The sequence below is a fragment of the Argopecten irradians genome, chromosome 13 (assembly GCF_041381155.1).
Source record: "Argopecten irradians isolate NY chromosome 13, Ai_NY, whole genome shotgun sequence".
Lineage (NCBI taxonomy): Eukaryota > Metazoa > Mollusca > Bivalvia > Pectinida > Pectinidae > Argopecten > Argopecten irradians.
In genome coordinates, this window is record NC_091146.1 from 30,221,531 (window position 1) to 30,244,300 (window position 22,770).

Here is a 22,770-nt window from a genome sequence, read left to right on the forward strand (position 1 = left end):
CAGTCGATGGACCCAAGCCATCAGGTGTTAATTAACATATGTAGCAGTGAGAGCAAGCCAAATTAAGTCTGAATAATCAAATAATTCAATCCTATAATTTAATTCTCTATTATGTATTAATTCAAAACTATGTATATTAGTATATATTTTGTATATATTTTTTTTTTATTTTCTGATTTAAAATTCAAAACTATAAGACCTTTCCTTATATATAGTATAACTGTCTTCTATAGACTTAGCTGTTGCAAATGGTATATGATATGTAAATATTGTTTAAATAATGATAAAATTAGATAACTTTAAACATTGTGTAAAATCCAGGTAATGTGGGAAAACACAGGTAAAATCCAGGTAATGTGGGAAAACACAGGTAAAATCCATGTAAGGGATATGTGAAGCAGACTGTAACTGTTGTCACAACATAACTGCCCCTATGTTATTATAAAAAAAGTGGAGAAAGATGGGAGTAACAAGAACACACCGATAAAACTATACCTTCCTAATAATAATACACGTATGGGTACGGGTAATTATCAACGTTTACATAATAATTGGTAAGCACTCTACGGTGTGATTGTAAATATACACGTGTGTTTAAGAGCTTAGTTCCATTCGAGTGACCACACAGTACAGGTGAGTGTCTTCTCGGCGAATTTAAATGCCAAAACCTACGTTGGTCGCATCTCATGTTTCATTTTATTCGATATATGATTTGTGTTATACGTAATGCCCATTTATTATACTTTCAGTGCTCTCTAATTAAGACTAATTACAAAAGGAATCTACACAGCAAAACAAAGTTAATACAAATGTTTTAATGGTAATATCCACCGTTAATAATCATGTCGCAGGTCTATAAATTATATTATAATCCGTTACATACCATGAACTGTAGGCCTTCTGTTGAGCGCTCAGGTAGGCTATGGGTTTTGTCCCCTGGCAGCCGAGACACACCTAAAGCATCATCAGGGAGAAGGGCGACTGATTCTCCAGTTGTCGGTTTAATGTTAAAGGGTGGAGTGTGTTGCTTGGTGTCTTCGACAGCATGTTTCAGTGATATAACACTTTAAAAAATAAGAGTTCCACTATAGAGGAAAACTATACCTCAGTTTCCCAAAACACGCAACATACAGCATACATTTGAGACTGGTATCCAATGTATATATGATCTTACATAAGTATTTATTTCATGAGATTTTATGAACGATTCTAAGACGTTTTTATTTTTGCGAGACTTGGCAAGAAGAGTTTCATAAAATCTCGTATGAAATGAACACAAATTTCAGATACTTTTATCACATAACAACAAATACCTACAAAACAAAGAATTTCAAGTCAAAATGTATTCCGAAAATTTAGCAGAGGCCGCCATTTAGTCCCGCCATCATAATAGTCCTGACGTCACGTCATTTTTCCTGACGTCATTTTCTTGTTTCTGTCTGACATCACAATAGATTTTCAGCCAATGAAAATCGCTTCAGGTTATATTATACTAGTGACATACGCAAAAATATTACACGTGCGAAATCACTGAATATCAGGCTGCTAATGTGATATATATATATATATTATTCATAAATATTAATTGATATTTTATACAGGACATACGAGATGCCATTGATAACGGAGACATTGTGAGGCTAAGACGGACCCTGGACAATGGAGCAGATATCAACATGCATTTCGGAAAGGTAGATGCTATATTATTTTCTAGGATAAAAAGAAACATCCCCAAAAATGTTTTACCTGTTCTATATCAACTTCTATCCTAAGATTGACTTATAATGAGATAAGCACTGTATAATATATATAGTAATAATCCGAAATAAAAGGCAAAATAAATTCAAAGTAAAACCAAAAATCATTTCTATGGAATATATATTCAGCCACTGTAGGACTTTCTATCAGTCCAAAATAACATTATCACAACGTGTTCTTCTACATGTTTGTTTACATCTACTGTCTATGATTGACTTACTGTGGAAATTAAAAAAAAACGCCCACGATGTTTTGCATTAGTACTCCATTATAGTTTTGTAATATTTTCATTTGTAAAAATGCTTACTATTGGCTAATGATAAACCTTAAAGATGCTCCACCGCTGACAAATGGTATTTTTTCACTATCAAAAACAGGAGAAAGATGATTTAGTATTTGTCTTCAGTTACAAAAGTTACTTACTTTACACCATTACCACCGTTAAAAACTTTGAGCTTCTAATTTTAATTCAAGTTAAAAATACTTAATTGCATCCCGAAAAAATTCCGTGGCACTATATCCTATATGGAATGAAGTACTGATAGCACATGCACCAAAGGCGAAATAAATTGTTATATTATATTTTGTTTTAATTATGCATATATATACACGATTAAACACCAATTATTGTTCAAATGAAGAATATCATTTATGCTCTGTCGGCGATGGAGCATCTTTAAGGCGAAATGTTTGTTTTCGTTTTTGTTTTGTAAGGACGGCCTCCCATGTATGCGGTGTGTTGCGTGTATGTTGTGCGAGGTGCGTGTTTTGGGAGACTGCGGTATATTCATGTTGTGTCCTCTTGTATAGTGGAACTGTTGCCCTTTTTATAGTGCTATATCACTGAAGCATGCCGCCGAAGACACCAAGCAACACACTCCACCCGGTCACATTATACTGACAACGGGCGAACCAGTCGTCCCACTCCTTGTATGCTGAGCGCTAAGCAGGAGCAGAAACTACCACTTTTATAGACTCTGGTGTGTCTCGGCCAGGGGACAGAACCCAGAGCCTTCCTCACAGGAGGCGAAATGTAGTAGTCAATCAGGTTTGTAATAAAGAAATAGCTGGATAATCCGTGAATTAGCGTTGCTGATGTCGCACACATCAGGGCCTCTTTGTTTACACTTGTTCGTCAACTGATAGATGTTGCTAGGCCAATGGATAATCATCTTATAATTTTGCTACCAGTGAACCGGAGGGGAATATTGTGTTGGTCTCCGTCTATCTGTATGTTGGTTTACAGACGATTAACCGTGAACTACTTAGACGTTACATAATTGGGCATTATTATATCACACAGTTCGGGATTGAGGTCAAAAAGGTCAACTACAGCGCTTCCTGTCACTATAATTGATGTTTTCTATCGTTTTGTTTATCACAATGGTGTATATGATTCTACTAAATAAAGTAGAGCGGTTTTATTTTGGAAAATAAGACTTATATTAGGATAGCACTGCCAAACCGGTAATAAAACAACATGTACTAAACAGCCCCATGTTGTCGGTTTGTTTGTTTGTTTGATTAATTAACGCCCTATTAACAGCTAAGGTCATGAAAGGACGGCCTCCCATGTATGCGGTGTGTTGCGTGTATGTGTGCGAGGTGCGTGTTTACGTGTTGTATACATGTATCTATATATCTAATATGCATTGTTGTCGAAACTGAATATTTGAACAATATTTATTAAATATATTGCATGTAGAACATTTATTTTCATGGTGTTAAAACATAATTGGACTTATTATATAATTATATTGCTTAAAAACTATTCCGAAAGTATTTAGAGTTTTTAACTATACTACTATTATTCCGATACTGCCCTGCAGGTAGAGCGTAAGAATTGTGCCTGCTTCCCCTATTGCATGATCGCAAAAGTGACTAAATTCAGGATCTTATATTTTCTTTCTTCTTACATTACTTTCATCTTGCTAACGTTTCCCTTGATACCACCTCACGTTTGGCCTTCTGTTGAGCGCTCGCCTCTGTAAGGAAGACTTTGACTTTCGTCCCTTGGCCGAGACACACCGTAGTCTATAAAAGTGGTAGTTTAATCAAACTAACAAACACTATTCCAATATCATATCATTTCAGTATAAGGCAACACCGATACACTTCGCCAGCAAAAAGCAAAACCTGGAAATCGTGGAAGAGTTATTTAAAAGAGGTGCTAACATCAATGGTACAGATGGCGTAAGTTCACAGTCATTAATATCCTTTGTAAATATATTTTGAAACTAACGGTAAATGTATTTAAGAACTAATGAATAGCTTTGTAAATGTATTTAAGAACTAATGAATAGCTTTTTAAATGTATTTAAGAACTAAAGAATAGCTTTGTAAATGTATTTGAGAACTAATGAACAGCTTTGTAAATGAAGTTCACGGCGTCATTTCTTTCTTTAATACAAAATATTACAAGATACACCCTATTGTTTTAACCATTCACTTTTACTAAGATACTATTAAAGGGATTAGACATCATACAATGCCTGTATAACTCATTAATAGTTTAAAACACACAAAAAACAAAAAGTCATCTAATATCAAATGAAGGGAGAAATATGATCAGCATTTTAAATAGATAATTGATGAGAGCAAAAGACAATAAATATTTCATTACTCTTTTATCAAGTGTAAGTCGTGAACGCAGTAAAGTTACACTATTTTCAGTCATAAATATAATTTGCAACAATAATTGTATTCTCAAAGACATAAAGGTCATAGACAGCCCGTCATATTAAATAGTCTATCCATTGAATAGTTTGCCGAGTTTCTTTTTTAGGTAGTTTTTTTTTAAAGATTTCAATGTTTTTTATTTTCAAAAATGAAATCCATAGTGGAGTCTAAATTAATAGATGAAACACAGGTGTTCGTTTCTAATATAAGTATAAGAATAATACTGGGTCAAGGTCTATAACTCGGCCGGCCATATAACACTACCCAATTTCAGAAAAAGTATGATTATTAACCAACCGTATAGGATATAATAATAGGAATACTCTCAATCGACAGCCAGATAATTTATCTTTATTTTGGTATATGATACAATATATATCATGGTAAATGCCGTATAAATGTCACTAGGTATCCAAAAACATCGGAAAACAGCCAGATTTCAACTGGTCGGACACCGTGGTGTCCTCCGATGAACACGCCAGGGCTCTAATGGGTAGCTCAAAAACCCACTGCATGTCAACACTTCAGCGTCATAAGAATGAAAGTTTGGTAGAAAACAAACTTACCGGTTAGTAAATCCCTGGAAAAATACCATCCATTTGCCTAACGTAGCCCTTTGAAATTTCCGATTGAAAAAAAATTATGTCTCTAGCCGCCATGTAAGTATGTGTGCAGTAGATTTGTTTTGTCGGCGTTGATTGGCTCTCGAAAATTAATTGACCAATCAACGCCGAGAAAACAAATGTACTACACACATATCAACATGACGGCTAGAGACATAATTTTTTCAATCGGAAATTTCAAAAGGCTGTATTGCGCAAATGGATGGTACATAGATAAACACTAACATACCGGTAAGTTTGTGTTTTACCAAACTTTAATTCCTATGAAGCTGAAGTGTTGACATGCAGTGGTTTTTGAACTACCCATTAGAGCCCTAGCGTGTTTATCGGAGGACACCACAGTGTCCGACCAGTTGAAATCTGGCTGTTTTCCGATGTTTCTGGATACCTAGTGACATTTATACGGCATGATATATATTGTATCATATACCAAATTAAAGATAAATTATCTGGCTGTCGATTGAGAGTATTTCTATTATTATATCCTATACGGTTGGATAATAATCATACTTTTTTCTGAAATTGGGTAGTGTTATATGGCCGGCCGAGTTATAGACCTTGACCCTGTAGTGTATATTATACTTATATTAGAAACGCAACACTGTGGATGAATGGTAAGGAATAAACAACTAGATATCTGTACTGTTTAGAACATTAAAGTGCTGCGTTAAACTACATTCCTAAACACTTAATGTGTCCAGTATGAAATACTCCTCGGCTACAGATGTACGATTCAGCCACTGTCACTCTTTACTCCCTTCCGGGACTACTTGCAAGGGGAGCTGGTTATTACGCCGCTTGGTGTATTTGTAATAAATACATTCCATTTACTTCTCCAGAACTTTTAACTGTGAATTTATACTTTGATGTACGTTCTCGTTCCATTAACGTGTTTTTATTATTCCTATTGATATTGCATAAAGATACTATTGCTCTTACGCTGTTTCAATAAATTTGACACTGATAATATCAATTTTCAGACGTCCGGCTAGTGCACAGTTCGCCATGTCTCGTGGCACGTGGTGTACATACTTGTTTCATGTGTCCATGCTTGAAAACGCCTTTCTGGGGTACATTTTATAATGTGTTTTTTTTTATTCTGTTTCTCTTACGCAAGGCTGTGTAATATTATAAATATTTATTCATCAAATGCGGTCTATGGTCACAGGGTTTAGTAAGCGATAGTGCAACATACACATAGGACCTAGGATGATGGGGAAAAAAATTAATATGTGATCGGTACTAAAAGTTATCCGTTTTATCACTTTCTTTTATTGACTAATAAACCTTATCTGCATTGTATTGTTCCGGAGTTTCCAAAGTCGCACAGATGCTTAGAATATCCTGACCGATGCATGAAGTTTACACAAAACAAATGCGTTTAGCACTTTTTATTGTTATTGTTGTTATTTTTAGAAGATTGTCGCTGACAAGTATATTTTAGTATATGTTTTTGAAAGGTTGGTGTCACTAAATCATGGCGAAATTTATTAAACGGTATAAGATACTGACTTCCGGTATCGCGTGCGCAGTTGTAATCTGCGCATAGCGTATGTACACAGACTCTACACCCGACAAGGAAAATTAAAGTGCGAGTACGCTCGCACTAATTAAACATGTATCTCTCTTTTACACCAGATCAATGACCGACCATTGCACGAATCGGTCCGTTTTGGATCTCAACATATTTTAACATTTCTCCTGGAGAATGGAGCGGATCCTAACGTCCAAAATAGTGTTAGTATTCTCGTTAACTTCAATAAGTCAATCATGCTATTAAGAATAAATTTTATTTGTTGATTACAAACACATTTCTTGATAAAGGGGATCTCTTCGATCATTTTGACGAATTGGGAATGCTACGTCGTTATAACCGTCATGTTGATTGATCGATCTACTATCAGTTTACATGCATATGAACTGCTAAAATAAATGTTCTCATTTAATGGAGGGAAGTAATCAATATTGACAAGCAGATTTATTCATTTCCACGTAGTATGAAGATACTCCGTTGCTATACTGCTTTGATACAACGAGATTTAGAGCAAAGGGATGGACGAAAAAAGCCATGACTCTGATGAGGCACGGAGCAAGGAAAGATATCAAGAATATGGTACGTGTTTTCTTTGGCGGCATGATTCAGGAAGAAAGTTCTACGAAAGGGCAAAATGACAACTATTATTAAAAAGTGAACAGAAATATACTACAGTCTCTCAAAACATAATATACATTCATACACGCATTATATTTGTCTAATCTGTTAACATTATGTTAAGGGTATAGCTCCAAACGGTGGCGTAGTGATGCGATCTTACTTAAACTATAGTTAACATGACCTCTATGGTTGCCCAATCAGCGTGTCGCATAACAGCTAACAGTACTAGTACGTCCCGAGGTATTCCGATTCTAGGCAAGGGGTCATGTTGAGGTGACCCCGAAAGGGTGGTTTTTAAAGTTATATGTGCCGTATTTTTCATACTCACGAATCAAGATGAGCTTTAAATATGTTATTCAGCACCAAAAATTACTAACTTTTTGAAAATTACAGTGCTTTCAATGCATAGGTTTTAATTTTACATGTACAAATAAGAACTGAAATTGCCAAAATTCATTTATTTACATCAATAGTGAAGTGGAATGAGTACATACGGTGAGACCATGAAGTCAAATTGTGGTCTACAATTTCATTACACATTTTTACAATGTTTTTAGTAATTGTAAAGTGACTTCTGCAGGTTATGTTTTCATTTAAACATATTTAAGGCATAAAAACAACAATTCTACACTACTAACGTTTATAAGTCATCTGAAACCATTTGAATGATTTTTACAGCTTTATTCATCAAACCTTATGGTTTTTAATACATTAATGATGAAAAAATAGCATGTCAAAATTAACGCCCAGTTACGGCACATGTAACTTTAAATCTTGTATTTGATCGTAACGTCTACCAAAGGTAGGTAGTTGAGCGGAATTACAAATTACAAATCTAATTTTAACTAGATTACTTAGAATTTGTAAATGAATTTCAAGAACCGTTAGAATTATTAACTCACCTGGCTTATGTCATGGCGCGGCGTCCGTCCGTCTGTTTGTCCGTCAACATTTCCTTTAAATCGCTACTAGTCATAGAGTTCTGCATGGATTGTAACCACATTTGGCCAAAAACATCCTTGGGGGAGGGGGAACAGAACTTGTATAAATTTTGGCTCTGGTCCCCCGGGGGCAGGAGGGGCGGGGCGTAATAGGGGAAATAGAGGTAAATCCTTTAAATCGCTACTAGTCATAGAGTTCTGCATGGATTGTTACCAAATTTGGCCACAAACATCCTTGGGGGAGGGGGAACAGAACTTTTATAAATTTTGGCTCTGACCCCCCGGGGGCAGGAGGGGCGGGGCCAAATAGGGGAAATAAAGGTAAATCCGTTAAATCGCTACTTGTCCTAGAGTTCTGCATGGAATGTAACCAAATTTGGCCACAAACATCCTTTTTGGAAGGGGAACAGAACTTGTATACATTTTGGCTCTGGCCCTCCGGGGGCAGGACGGGTGGGGCCCAATAGGGGAAATAGAGGTAAATCCTATAAATCGCTACTTGTCCTAGAGTTTTGCTTGGATTGTGACCAAATTTGGTCATAAACACCCTTGGGGGAAGGGGAATAGAACTTGTATAAATTTTGGCTCTGGTCCCCCGGGGGCAGGAGGGGCGGGGCGCAATAGGGGAAATAAAGGTAAATCCGTTAAATCTCTACTAGTCATAGAGTTCTGCAGGGAATGTAACCAAATTTGGCCACAAACATCCTTTTTGGAAGGGGAACAGAACTTGTATACATTCTGGCTCCGGGGGCAGGACAAGTGGGGCCCAATAGGGGAAATAGAGGTAAATCCTATAAATCGCTACTTGTCCTAGAGTTTTGCTTGGATTGTGACCAAATTTGGTCATAAACACCCTTAGGGGAAGGGGAATAGAACTTGTATAAATTTTGGCTCTGACCCCCTGGGCGCAGGAGGGGTGGGGCCCAATAGGGGATTTAGAGTTTAATATTAAAATTACTTCAGAAAAGAAACAATGAACCTGTATTCAGAACATTACTTGGCATTACAAACCAGGTGAGCGATACAGGCCCTCTGGGCCTCTTGTTTTCTTGTATGTTGTCATTTCGCCCAAGGACAAAAAATAAACTAAAATTGTGTATGTAGACTATATCGTTCCCAGTTTGAACTCTGACGTAATGTAGTATAACGGTCAAAGGGCTTAATCGCCTGATGCGATATTGTCGGATCACCTGTCACATCAATTGAAAACGATATTTCGTCCCAGTATACATAAACAATTAGCTTTATTGTGCTCTTTGGGCGAGATGACTACCTAAACCAGAATAATTTTGACAGTTTTTAGCTCACCTGGCCCGAAGGGCCGGTGAGCTTATGTCATGGCGCGGCGTCCGTCGTCCGTCCGTCCGTCGTCCGTCCGTCCGTCAACATTTCCTTTAAATCGCTACTAGTCATAGAGTTCTGCATGGATTGTAACCAAATTTGGCCAGAAACATCCTTGGGGGAAGGGGAACAGAACTTGTATAAATTTTGGCTCTGACCCCCATGGGGCAGGAGGGGCAGGGCCCAATAGGGGTAATAGAGGTAAAACCTATAAATCGCTACTTGTCCTAGAGTTCTGCATGGATTGTAACCAAATTTGGCCAGAAACATCCTTGGGGGAAGGGGAACAGAACTTGTATAAATTTTGGCTCTGACCCCCTGGGGGCAGGAGGAGCGGGGCCCAATAGGGGTAATAGAGGTAAATCCTATAAATCGCTACTTGTCCTAGAATTCTGCATGGATTGTAACCAAATTTGGCCAGAAACATCCTTGGGGGAAGGGGAACAGAACTTGTATAAATTTTGGTTCTGACCCCCAGGGGGGCAAGATGGGCGGGGCCCAATAGGGGTAATAGAGGTAAATCCTATAAATCGCTACTTGTCCTAGAGTTCTGCATGGATTGTAACCAAATTTGGCCAGAAACATCCTTGGGGGAAGGGGAACAGAACTTGTATAAATTTTGGCCCTGACCCCCTTGGGGCAGGAGGGGCGGGGCCCAATAGGGGTAATAGAGGTAAATCCTATAAATCGATACTTGTCATAGAGTTCTGCATGGATTGTTACCAAATTTGGCCAGAAACATCCTTGGGGGAAGGGGAACAGAGAACTTGTATAAATTTTGGCTCTGACCCCCAGGGGGCAGGAGGGGCGGGGCCCAATAGGGGTAATAGAGGTAAATCCTATAAATCGCTACTTGTCCTAGAGTTCTGCATGGGTTGTAACCAAATTTGGCCAGAAACATCCTTGGGGGAAGGGGAACAGAACTTGTATAAATTTTGGCCCTGACCCCCTTGGGGCAGGAGGGGCGGGGCCCAATAGGGGTAATAGAGGTAAATCCTATAAATCGCTACTTGTCCTAGAGTTCTGCATGGATTGTAACCAAATTTGGCCAGAAACATCCTTGGGGGAAGGGGAACAGAACTTGTATAAATTTTGGCTCTGATCCCCCGTGGGCAGGAAGGGCGGGGCCCAATAGGGGAAATAGAGGTAAATCCTAAAAAATTCTACTTGTCTTAGAATTTTGCATGGATTGTAACCAAATTTGGCCAGAAATATTCTTGGGGTTAACAGAATTTGTATAAATTTTGGCTTTGACCCCCCCTGGAGGAGAAAGAGTGGGGCCCAATAGGGGAATTAGAGGTAAATATCCAAATTTCTTCAGAAAAGAAACAATGAACTGATATTCAGAACATTACTTGGCATTACAAACCAGGTGAGCGATACAGGCCCTCTGGGCCTCTTGTTTTAAAACTATTTCGTCCCTGAAATTCACTGTCAAAATTTTGAAAGTAGCAATTTGATTGGCCATTTCCAAAGGTCACCTGGACATGACCCCTAATGGGATTTTCTCAGATCCTCTTATCAAACGTAGTGATAATAAGGATCTGTATTTTAATCAGATTGTCAGACCCTCTTTTCATGGTCTTCTTTTAAATTCGATTGATAATAATCCCAAAAACATATTATATGTTTCTATCAGCATAGCAAAATGGCATTGGATCACTTGCAATCGTTTCTAAATGCTATTCGGAACGGCAAAAATATCGAAAAAGAGATCCGGAACTCGGAGGACCTGGCTGAAGCCTATCACTTGTATGACGTTCTTAGTGAGGTAAGTATCAAAACTTGCGGTTTTGATATTTAGAATAATTCATTCAAACTTTTCATTTATAATGTAAAATGGCAATATTCTTGAAGACCTGCTACTTTTTCATAATAATAACATTAACAATTTATAATAATATACAAGAATTTATGTCGATGACCTCAGATGAGGTCAAAACACCAAAAATATGCAAGAGTCCCTATGCACACAACGTTCGAAATCTGCTAAAGAAACCTTAAAGTGCTCCATCGCCAACAACTGGTATTTTTTCTCATATTTTACGCCATTACCACCATTGAAAAATTTGAGCTTCTAATTCTTCAAGATAAAAATATTAAAAATAATTAATTGCATCCCGAAAAAAAATCAGGGCACTATGTCCTTTATAGAATGAAGTACTGATTGAGTATGCATCTAAAGCAATATGAATTATTTCATATTATTTTTGGTTTACTTACACGCATATATATATATATACACACCAATTATTGTCAAAATTAACAGTATTGTTTATGCTGTCGGCAATGAAGCATCTTTAATTCTACACACAAACTGTTAAAATTTAATAATACAATTAAACATTCATGAAATCATATCTTATGAATTTACGCTTAAAGGAACAAGGGCAAGGAAAGAAGTTGTTACAATATGTTATACAGTCTCTGAAACACAAGCAGGACCACCCACCAATGTGTCATGGACGGAACATGAAGGAAATGTGTGAAACCGCTCTATCTATTTTAGAGGAACGGGTAAATATTCATTTTTGTAGAAAATAGTTATTTTCATTTCACCGCTTTGATATCCAAACAATTTTGAATGTGATCAAAATTCAGATATTAAAGCTGACAATGCAAGTTAAAATTATTAAAATGATTTTTTTTTAAATAAGTATACTCGTTCTTCAAGAATTGTTTATGAGACATTCCCCGGTTGAGGACAGCCATTTTTGTTTTACATTCCGACGACTTACCGACCCCTATATAAAGCGCGTGAATGGACACACGTGCGCTCATTCATGTACCTTTACACCTAGCAGTCCACAGTATATATCACCAACAAATAGGTAAACAAAACCCTAACCTGTAAAACTATATGGGACTTTTTTTTAGCAAGAAAACATGTCAACTCCTCTTAGTTATCATTTAGATGTTTCTCAAAATAAAATTTCAACGCAAGTGAATAGAAATCCAAACAATAGTCCGTCCACATATCTCCACGTATATCATCGTACTCGATGCACTCAACTGACCATATACACGTGACTACGTACCTGACCCGAATGAGCGACAACTATCAAGGACACACGTGTCGTTGTACATGTACGTGTAAAACTTTGTGTATATTGAAGTGTTTTATTAGTTCGTATTGGACATATGTTGGGATATAGCCGACAACACATCCATCTATTACTTCAATGAAATGTTGTCAGGTGAGTGCAGTGTTTATTTTCAATTTGACATTGTTATTTGCAGTATCGGGGCATGTGTGTCTGAGACAAGACATTTTTAGAATGATACACGTGTGTCAAGCGTCACGTGCTTTATATAGGGGATTGGCCAGTGAAGGTTACTAAGCAGAGCAAAAGAAAAATGGCTGCCACTTCCTTAGATACCACACTGTCATAACTAGGGGATGTCTCAGAAACAATTTTTGAAAAAAATATTTCGTTAATATATTTTTTTAAAATTTAAATTGCATTGTCAGCTTTAAGTCTCTGCTGTGTGGAGGCCGTCCTTACATGACCATAGCTGTTAATAGGACGTTAATTAATCAAACAAACAAACAAACAAATTGCTGGACAGACGACGTAGAGAGACTGGTAAACTGTAAACCCAGAAACAAGGCTATAGTCCATATCTTTAAAACGTCTTTAGTCTATTTCATATATAGTCATGTAGCTGTAGTACATATCTATATTGATTTCTATAGCTACAGTCTCATTCAGTTAAGTATAACTTACACTCGTAGTATGTTTTCTAATTTTAAATATTGAATACATCTCTATCTTCGTTAATTTCTGTATCAACGGTGCGTAGGTGGACATTACTTGCGACCAATCCAGTCAATACAGTAAGGATATATTAATCAGCTTTAGAACAATTAAAAATAATGCATTTTTAGTTAGATTTCTATTGTTATGATGCACGATATCTCAGATGTGCTCAATTACTATGATCTTATATTAATATTCGCATATAAACGTTTTAGGATTGGAACCAGGCTTGGGAAAACTTACAAGGTAATATCAAATTTCCTTTGTTTTCAGAATATTTTATTGTAGTATTACAATTGGGATTGGCAACAGGCTATGCCTATATTAGCCCTCTCTCAGAATCAAATTTTCTTATAGGTCTCCCGCAATTAAATAAGCTACTATATTCTATTACTATTAATATGTGTCTATAATATATTAATTTGAAGTTTAACGAATGTCAAATATGTCTGGGATCATGGATACAAACCTAATACACAGCATAAAGCCCACTAACTGACTGAGTGTGACAGAGCTGTCATCTGTGACACCAGATGTCTACAAGCACAACCGGTACTATTTAAGGGGAAAACTCGGTCATGTGTATCCGTCAGGAAGTACATCTCAATATACCAAAATCAGTCGCTGATAGTTTGAATTATATGCTTCAAATATATATAATATATGGCATCACTCCACAAAAATTGAATCCTTTCAAAATAGTGAGTTTGGTTTTCTCACTAAACTGCATTCGTATGAAAACACTTTTTCGCCTGATTTACGGACTTCTGTATTAGTAACTTTTAGGATGTTATTTTGATTCAACACTTTGGTAACAAATTTAGTAAAATCATTCGTAATAGAGTATTCCGATTTTTAGCCCACCTGCCCGAATGGCTAGTGCATTCATCATGGTGCGTTGCCCGACATTGTTGTGTCACCATTTCCTTATAATCGCTATTTCTGCACCACAAAGGTCGAATTGCACTGTATAATTTCCAGACATAGCGATTGTCGAAACATGAGATCATCTTGGAGAAAATGAAATATATGTGCTTATCATACTACATGAGGTCAACTATCTCGCTCATTTATGTTAATAATGTACTCAAATACCTAAAACAGGTATTCAAAGATAATATTAGTTAAGTATAAGTACTAAAACGTGGATAGATTTTGATCAGATTTGGCCAGAAACATCCTCTCTGTGGAAGGAGTCACAGTTTGTATACAACTCGGTTCGGATTTCCCTGGGATATTTCGAAAAAAAAACGATGAACTTGTATCCAGAACATGACTTAGCATAACCAACCAATCGAGCGATACAGCCCTTCTAAGCCACTTTTATTTTCTCTCGATATATATGTTGATATCATTAAAAGTTAACCAGAGATAATGAATACCGTAAAAGTAGTACATGTATACTTTAAGCTCAAAACAAATTAATCAATTAACATGAAATTAGGGTTACCAATGAGACTTATAATGTGATGTAATGTAATAGCTAAAAAGAGTTTCCCATGGTTTGCTTTTAGATATTCCAAGTGAAATACGTCAACTTGGGACAGTCACGGAGGATGAATTTCTGCGTTCATTAAAGATGAAACGCACAAAGGCGAAATGTATTCGGTTGATGATTGTTGGAGATGTAGGTGTCGGCAAAACGTCACTCTGTTTGAACCTTATCAACGAAGAGAAACCAGCAGTCCCTACCGACGGCATAAACGTTTTTATTCAAAATTACACCGTGGATATGAAAACTGGAAAATGGCGAAGACTATCCGATAGTGACATTAACAAACTACCTACAAAGGTGTTGTCTACTGTATGTAGAGCTGAGGTGCCATCGGAAAGCGACAAAACAGAAACAATCACAAACAAGAGGGATGAGGACAGGAAAGATAACGATCAGGCCGACACGACCAAAAGGACAAGAGGAAAGAAGGGTAGTGCCAGACGGAAACAGAGGAAGAAAAAGGGTGAGAGTGATGATGGATCCTCGGTCATATACTCAAGAGAAACACCGGAAGATCAGACCCAAGGTAAGTGTAACGAAAAAATTCTAAAAAACGAACACACGAACACACGTTTATGCCATGAACTCATATTTCTCAAAACATATGAGAAAAAAGTTTTACGAGACAATTGACTTCCATCCATTTAAGGGTTTATTTCTGTTGCTAATGAACTCATATTTGGCGGCAGCTCAGTGACATAGCACAAAAGTTCCACTATATATGAGAAAAAAGTTTCATACGAGACAAATTGACTTACCGCTCGTCCATAAATTAAGGGTTAATCAAACAAACATTTTCTGTTGGTAAAGCATCAGATTCTTCATCTCCTTCATACAAAAGAAAAAGGAATGATTCGGAGAAAATGAAGAGCACACTTAGAGATGTAAATTGCGTAGACGTCCTCAAAGACGAGGAGGCTCTCCTTTCCATTTGGGATTTCGCTGGCGATGACGTTTATGAGGCGACTCATCATATCTTCATGAGTTCTGACGCTGTCTACATAATTGTTTTCAACGCAGATGATTGTCTTCAGGACAAAGCAAATCTAGGTTTGTTCATTTTTAATAAAGATGATATACAGCCATCAATTACTTTTTGCTATTAAGGCAATCTTGACTTGTGTTTTGTTTGTTAAAATCACAACAGCTTATAGCATAATAATAACATACCGAGTTTGCTGTCGATCTGATTAAAACAGATATGTATTCTATAATACAAAATTAAAGAGTGATCAATTACAATGTGCAACATGCAAGGAAATATGCAGAAATGAGGATTGTTTACAAAACCACGCTTGATTATGTTAACGATAACAGGCACTGTATTTAATTTTTTAAAGAATTATCTTATTGAGATTGTCTTTATTGGTTACACAGCACACCATCTTCTAACAGAAAAAGACGATTTACAAAATCGGGCAGGCTGGCAGATTGGGCAGAATCGGGGTACAAAAAAAAAGTCGTTAAAAGGATCATTCAATCCAAGAGTATATTAAAAGTTGCACATATTTCGGAAACAAACCAGTTCTAATAGAAATTAAATTAGTTGGTTTTACTGTGTTGTGCCAGAAAAGTCCACCTAGTGAAATGTATGTGAAATGTTCAAACTCGTGGTCGGATGCCTTTTATGCCGAACCCAGGCCCTTGCCAGTGTAGTAAAAGAATTTTTTTCGTCTAGAACTACTCAAATCGCTCTTACAGTAGTGTGTTTACCTTATTAGATGTATGTTCTTTTGTCTAATATTTCATGTTATATGTTTCATAAGGAATGTAGAACAATACATTTATGTCTTTTTGTTTCGTTGTTATGTAATATAATTAGCCCTGCTAAATTGTCCATTTAAAAGGATAATTTATATAAAATTAAAGTGTAGATATCAATATTATCAATTTGTTAACCTATTTTGACCACAAAGTATCAAAATCATATTTTTCATGCAGGTCGGACAGAAAATTACCGATAAGGATCGATCAATTTTATAACTGATAGACTAGCTAATCTAAATTCGAGAAGAAAAAAAAATCAAAACAATGAATTATATAGATATTTTCACAAAATCTATTTATTACTAATGGTGTAAAGTCAATTGCAATTTGCGGTTCGGATAAAGTGGACTCTACATATACTACTGTTAATAAGATTTGATAAGAATAACATTATTAGTATTAGTTAAGTAATTGATATATGTATGAACTGAAAAGGGACAATTTATCAATGTACATTGCGCTAGCTTAGATGAGTGTTAAATGATCTTAATGACGATTTACATGATCGAGCAGAAATAGACTTTTTAATGGTTTTTACTGATATATAGATTTTGTGTGAAACACTTAATTATTACCTCTATTACACGTTATTTTATACAACCAATACCATTATATATGAAATATGGCAAGAAGTTTAATGTACTAAACAAGGTAAAAGTAGCGTGGCTCAGTTAAAAAAAATACGGTATACAAATTTCGCCAGGATCATTTATTTTCTATGTTAATATATCAGTAATAATTAGTATTATTATTATATCTTTTACTCAATAGGTTCCATTATAGGTAGGCAGGATTTGACTTTATTTCGGCAGGATCAGACTCTAAAAAGGTAGCATTGGATCCTTAAAAGACAGGATCGGACCCTAAAAAGGCAGGATCGGACCCTAAAAAGGCAGGATAGGACACTTAAAAGTCAGGATCGGACTTTATTTCGGCAGGATCGGAATCAATTTGACAGACGGTTGTGTATTGAAAGATAGTGCAGAGTATGGAGAAACAAGAGAGAATGAATGTGGAGAGAAAGGGGAGGGGAAGTGTTGTGAGGTAAACATGAAAGATAAGAGACAGGCAGGGAGTGAGAAAGTGGAGAGAAATAGTGGAGATAGAGAGGAGACAAATGGGATAGCAATGGCGGAATGAATGAAAAAAAGGAGGTTGCAGGAAACGATGGAAGGGATATGGTGCAAAATTGGAGAGGGACGGCGGCTTGAAAGAGAACTGTGATAGCGAAGTGAAAAACAATGACGTCAGAATGGAGGAAAGCAAAGGAGAGAAGGGCAAAAGAAAAGAAAGAGGGAAATAAGAATGAGCTGAACTTTGGGAAACATGCAAAAGAGAAAAAGAAAAAAAAGTCTTTTGTGAGAAAGGGAAGTACTTGAGAGAAAGAGGGGAAAAATGTACAGAAAAGAGAAAGCGAAGGAAATGACGAAGACGGTGATGCATTTTAATGCATTTGAAGACAGCCGTGACTGGACAGAAATGTTTAAGGAAAGGGACATAAATGACAGTTTAGGCAGTAAGGATTGTAACTTAGTAGAAGAAACAAATTTCAAAAACGGACAAAAATATGACTATTGCATTTTCTAACGACTGTAGGGTTTGGATACTAACAGTCGGTATTCACCAAAAACGACGTATTCCATTATTGATGACGGACATGACTTGAAGAAACTGTTTACGCGAACGATTGACGGACAAAATATGTACTGTAAGGAAGCCGTTGCGAAAGGAACTCGTTCCTATACACCATTTGACCCCCAGCCACGGCCGGATGATTTGATATAGGTTCAAAGACAATATCGGACGTTAACACCTGACAATAGTTACAAAAAACGCGTGACATGGTCGGGATCACGGGGTAGAATCAATAGTAACAGACACTTAGCAGTTGTAGAATATTGCGGTATATATCCTGGACTGGTATCCCATGAGAACACGAAGACAGATACAAATGACTACGTATGGACGCCGACTGACGTTTTGGGCGAAATGAACGAACTGGTTAGAGACGGAAATTCCAGACCTAAAAAATCTATACCAAATTAACAATTGGCAACAGTTCCACTCTACAAGAAGACACAACATGAACATACCACAGTCTCCCAAAACACGCACCTCGCACAACATACATGCAACACACCGCATACATGGGAGGCCGTCCTTACATGACCATAGCTGTTAATAGGACGTTAATTAATAAAAAAAAAAACAATTAATCACGACGTATTGTCAGGTCCAAAATCATATAAACAAGAAAGAGACGCTAAACGACGACAGTAAATACGAAACCGACAAGATCAGACTGGACAGTTGACATGTGGACGAACAAACATTGTCGACAACATAATTCAACTTCAGAATTTTATAAAAGACAATCATCCATTTGTAAGATCCGTTATACATTTTTCAGGCAAAACTCCAGGTGTTGTCCTTTTACACAGACGAACACTTGACAGACAAAGAATTTATGTTGTGCTGGACGAACAGTTCTAAGGTTTGACAAGACTTTTTGTCTGTGCGATATACATGTGACGGCTTCATGCTCTAAACAGTTGACAGTGACGAAACAAGATACTATCGCCGAGCCCATGTTTATACATGACAGCAGTGACCACGAAAGCTACAGCAGCTTTTTCGCACACATTAGGTGTAAACTGACTGGTACTGACCTATCAAACTTAGTGATCGGGACTGATGACGAACGCACCATGGTTAAAGCTATCAACTGTGACGAATTTGAGACATGTCAATCTACAGCTCCAAATTTCTTGACATACTTCAAAAGACGTTTGGAGGACATTTTACAGACAAAGGTTAGTGAACCGCAACGACTATGTAACAACCAGAGACGTTTGGGTTAGGAAGACCACCGACGAACGCAATAGACATTTTCACAGATTCAGACGTTACTGGGACAGGTAAACCGAAAAACTGCTGTAAAAACGACATCGACTGAACGACAAAAGTAATAACTTTCCTAAAAAATATGCAAATACGATACGTGAAGTGATAGGTAGCGCGATAAGTAAACCGCCACCATTTCCTTACTATGGAATACCTAGAAATAGGTCGGGGCGGTGAACGACGACATAGTATAAAGTGTGCCAGGGACCGGCGAAAGATCGACAATTACGATACAGGACGTTATTAAGAGTCTGATCTTGCCTAAATAAAGTCTGATCCTGCCAAATGAAAGCCCGATCCTACCAAATTAAATGCAGACCTGGGCAATGCGATGGTATAAAACACAATTATTATCATTATATCATCGTAGCTGAGTCCTATCCTATCCTATCCGATTTCCAGCCAAAATAAAAAAAGAACAAAATTTCTACCTTTTTAGATTCTGATCCTGCCTTTTTCAAGTCCGATTCTGCCTTTTTAAAGTCCGATCCTGCCTTATAGTCCGGTGGCGTATGTCGGGTTTTGGGGGCTCCGTGTGCACTTCTTGATTAAGTTTTGACACCATATACCAAAATGTTCAGTAGGTCATCCTCTTTCGGCATAAGTTTTCGACCATGCGGTGAGGTCAAAGTAAGGGGTCAAAGGTCATATTGTCAAATATGCAATAATACCTCCTTTGGCATCCAAAACTTCAAGTTTAAAGGTAGATCACCTTTTAATTCCTATTATTTTAGCATTTAGTATGTTAATTAACAAGAATGCCTTTTGAAAATGTAATATAATAAAACATTGCTTTACCCCACCCCATCCCGCACAACAAAGAGTTCAGTCGCATATTGAATTGGCTTGACTGTCTGTCTGCTTGTCTGTCGAAGTGTCCCATTCTGCCTTTTTAGAGTCCGATCTATTCTTATTTGAGTCCGATCCTGCTTTATTAGAGTCCGAACCTGCCGAAATAAAGGCCGATCCTGCCTATAAAGGAAGCAAATTACATCTCACAAGTATTGTTCTGCTTAACTGTTATGGAACCTATTGGGTAAAAGACATGATAATTATATTAATTATTATTGACATATTAACGTAGAAAATAAAGTTCAAATAAATGATCCTGGCGACACGAAGTCAGTTTCTGGGCAAAGTGTTCATGTATATATAAATATCAACTTTTTGTATTCAAGCCACCTTACTTGTGCAGTACAATAACTTTTTCGTTATAGTCCATACATATTGGTTGTTTAACAATATGTTCAAATTGAACGTAAAATAAGCTTTTATAGAATATTTAACGGTAAAACTATATTATTTCTCTGATTTAGATGATGTATTTGTTTTAAAATTGACCGATCCTGCACTGTAAATTTCTTTTAGACTATGCGAGAAAAATACATATATATATATTTATATTTTATTTTTTTGGTCAAAATAGGTTAACAAATTTATAATATTGATATCTACACTTTAATTTAATACATTTGTATCATTTTAATGACTATTATGTACTCTGATCCTGCCCGACTCTGTCCGATTCTGCTCGATCCTGCAAGATCCTGCCCGATTCTATAAATCGGCTTTTCGGGTAGGAATATCTTTTTTCCCGCCATTTAGATTGTAACGGCAATTATGTATATGACAAAGTTTCCATATCGTGTATTTTTTTTACAAACTTATATTTATATAAATGATTTCTTTATTACAGAAAAACTGTACACGTGGCAAGATTTGATAAAGACCTATTCAACAGAACAATCGGAAACAACCACTTCCAAACTCACGCCACCGATAATACTCGTCGGCTCTCATTTGGACAAACTAGGAAACTCGGTATGTAATGTAAATTTAAATTGTTTATATCAACGATATGTTAAATGCTGATAGCTAAAGATAAAAGTGTTAATTGAAATCGTTCCGATAAAAACTTATCCGTTTTCTGTAGATGCGTGCACATTCCAATGCCGACTTCCGTTGTTGAGATTCGATATCAAATATTCCCGAAATAAAATTTAAAAAAGTAACTCAACTCATTTGCATATCAGTTAATCTAAAGATTTCAAAAAAAGTTTAAAAATACATGTAGATATTTTTTTTATTTTGAAAATGGACTAATTTGTGGTCTTGGCAGTGTTTGAATGATTAATTAAAATCCTATAAACAGTCAATCTGATTAAAATACATATCCTTATTATCACTACGTTTGATAACGGAGTGGTTATAAGGATCTGTATTTTAATCAGATTGATAAACAGTCAGGGTCATGGCACTGCAATGGCTATCGTTCGACAAAGAGAACACAAATCGCTAATTAAAATGTCACTTTTATATCTTTAAACTTTAATTCGTAAATTCAAACTTCTTTTGTGTGACATCATCGCCATTTTTTCGTAAATATCTATATGCGAGGGATACCCTCCTCAAATGACTTAGGGTGTTATGCAAAAGAGACCGTCCTCAAATGACCTAATGTGTTTTGAAGAATTTTCGCTAACCAACTAACCATTATGACAACCTTCTAAAACACAGAAAAATCTTATGGTGATTAAATCAGATAATTCGTCCATCATTCCAAACCGTTATCCACACCGACTAGGTGTACTGCTTGCAAAAATGTGAATAGGCGTCTCACGGCAAGGTATAAAACTAATGTTGTATTGTTTGTTTGCTTGTTTGATTATTTTAACGTCCTTTTAACAGCCTGTGTCTTGTAAGGACGGCCTCCCATGTATGCAGTGTGTAGCGTGTGTGAAGTGCAAGGTGCGTGTTTTGGGAGACTGCAGGATGTTCGTGTTGTTTCTTCTTGTATAGTGAGACTTTTGCCCTTTAAATATTGTTTGTTTGTTTGACTGATTGATTAACGTCCTATTAACAGCTATGGTCATGTAAGGACGGTCTCCCATGTATGTGGTGTGCTGTATATATGTTGTGCGATGTGCGTGTTTTGGGAGACTGCGGTATATTCATGTTGTGTCTTCTTATATTGTCTTCAGGAAAAAGAAAAGAAAGAAAGTAAAGACAAACTGTTTGATTCGATGGGAGGAATATCTAGCGATACCAATGTGTATCTCATAGACAACACAAACAAGGATGAGCCTGGTTTTCAACAAATAAGGGATCACATTGTCGAAGTTGCTAAACACCAGAAGAATTGGGACAAGATGATTCCAGCAACCTGGTTAAACCTCGATATAGATCTACGAAGTTTGAAACAACAAAAGCGATACATCGTCAAACTATCTGAGGTTATAGATATTGATTCAAGGAATGAAGTCTCTATTGGAGACTCGGATGAAATAAAGACTTTCTTGCGGTAAGATTACTGAATATAGATGCATGCTGTATACATATATGTCAA

General features: G+C 36.6%; 1 protein-coding gene across 2 annotated transcripts in view; it reads left to right on the plus strand.

The window, feature by feature from the left end:
- LOC138305442 (uncharacterized) overlaps positions 1 to 22,770 on the plus strand; it is a 66,535-nt gene that overhangs the window by 2,017 nt on the left and 41,748 nt on the right. Inside the window, exons 2-12 of one of the 2 annotated variants that reach the window (XM_069245670.1) lie at positions 1,602 to 1,691; positions 3,853 to 3,951; positions 6,699 to 6,797; positions 7,057 to 7,173; positions 11,137 to 11,268; positions 11,880 to 12,014; positions 13,474 to 13,504; positions 14,773 to 15,279; positions 15,564 to 15,803; positions 21,121 to 21,245; positions 22,406 to 22,725. In XM_069245670.1, coding sequence (XP_069101771.1) covers positions 1,602 to 1,691; positions 3,853 to 3,951; positions 6,699 to 6,797; positions 7,057 to 7,173; positions 11,137 to 11,268; positions 11,880 to 12,014; positions 13,474 to 13,504; positions 14,773 to 15,279; positions 15,564 to 15,803; positions 21,121 to 21,245; positions 22,406 to 22,725 — 1,895 coding nt within the window. The remainder of the gene's footprint in view (positions 1 to 1,601; positions 1,692 to 3,852; positions 3,952 to 6,698; positions 6,798 to 7,056; positions 7,174 to 11,136; positions 11,269 to 11,879; positions 12,015 to 13,473; positions 13,505 to 14,772; positions 15,280 to 15,563; positions 15,804 to 21,120; positions 21,246 to 22,405; positions 22,726 to 22,770) is intronic. The other variant, XM_069245671.1, reaches the window with a different exon arrangement.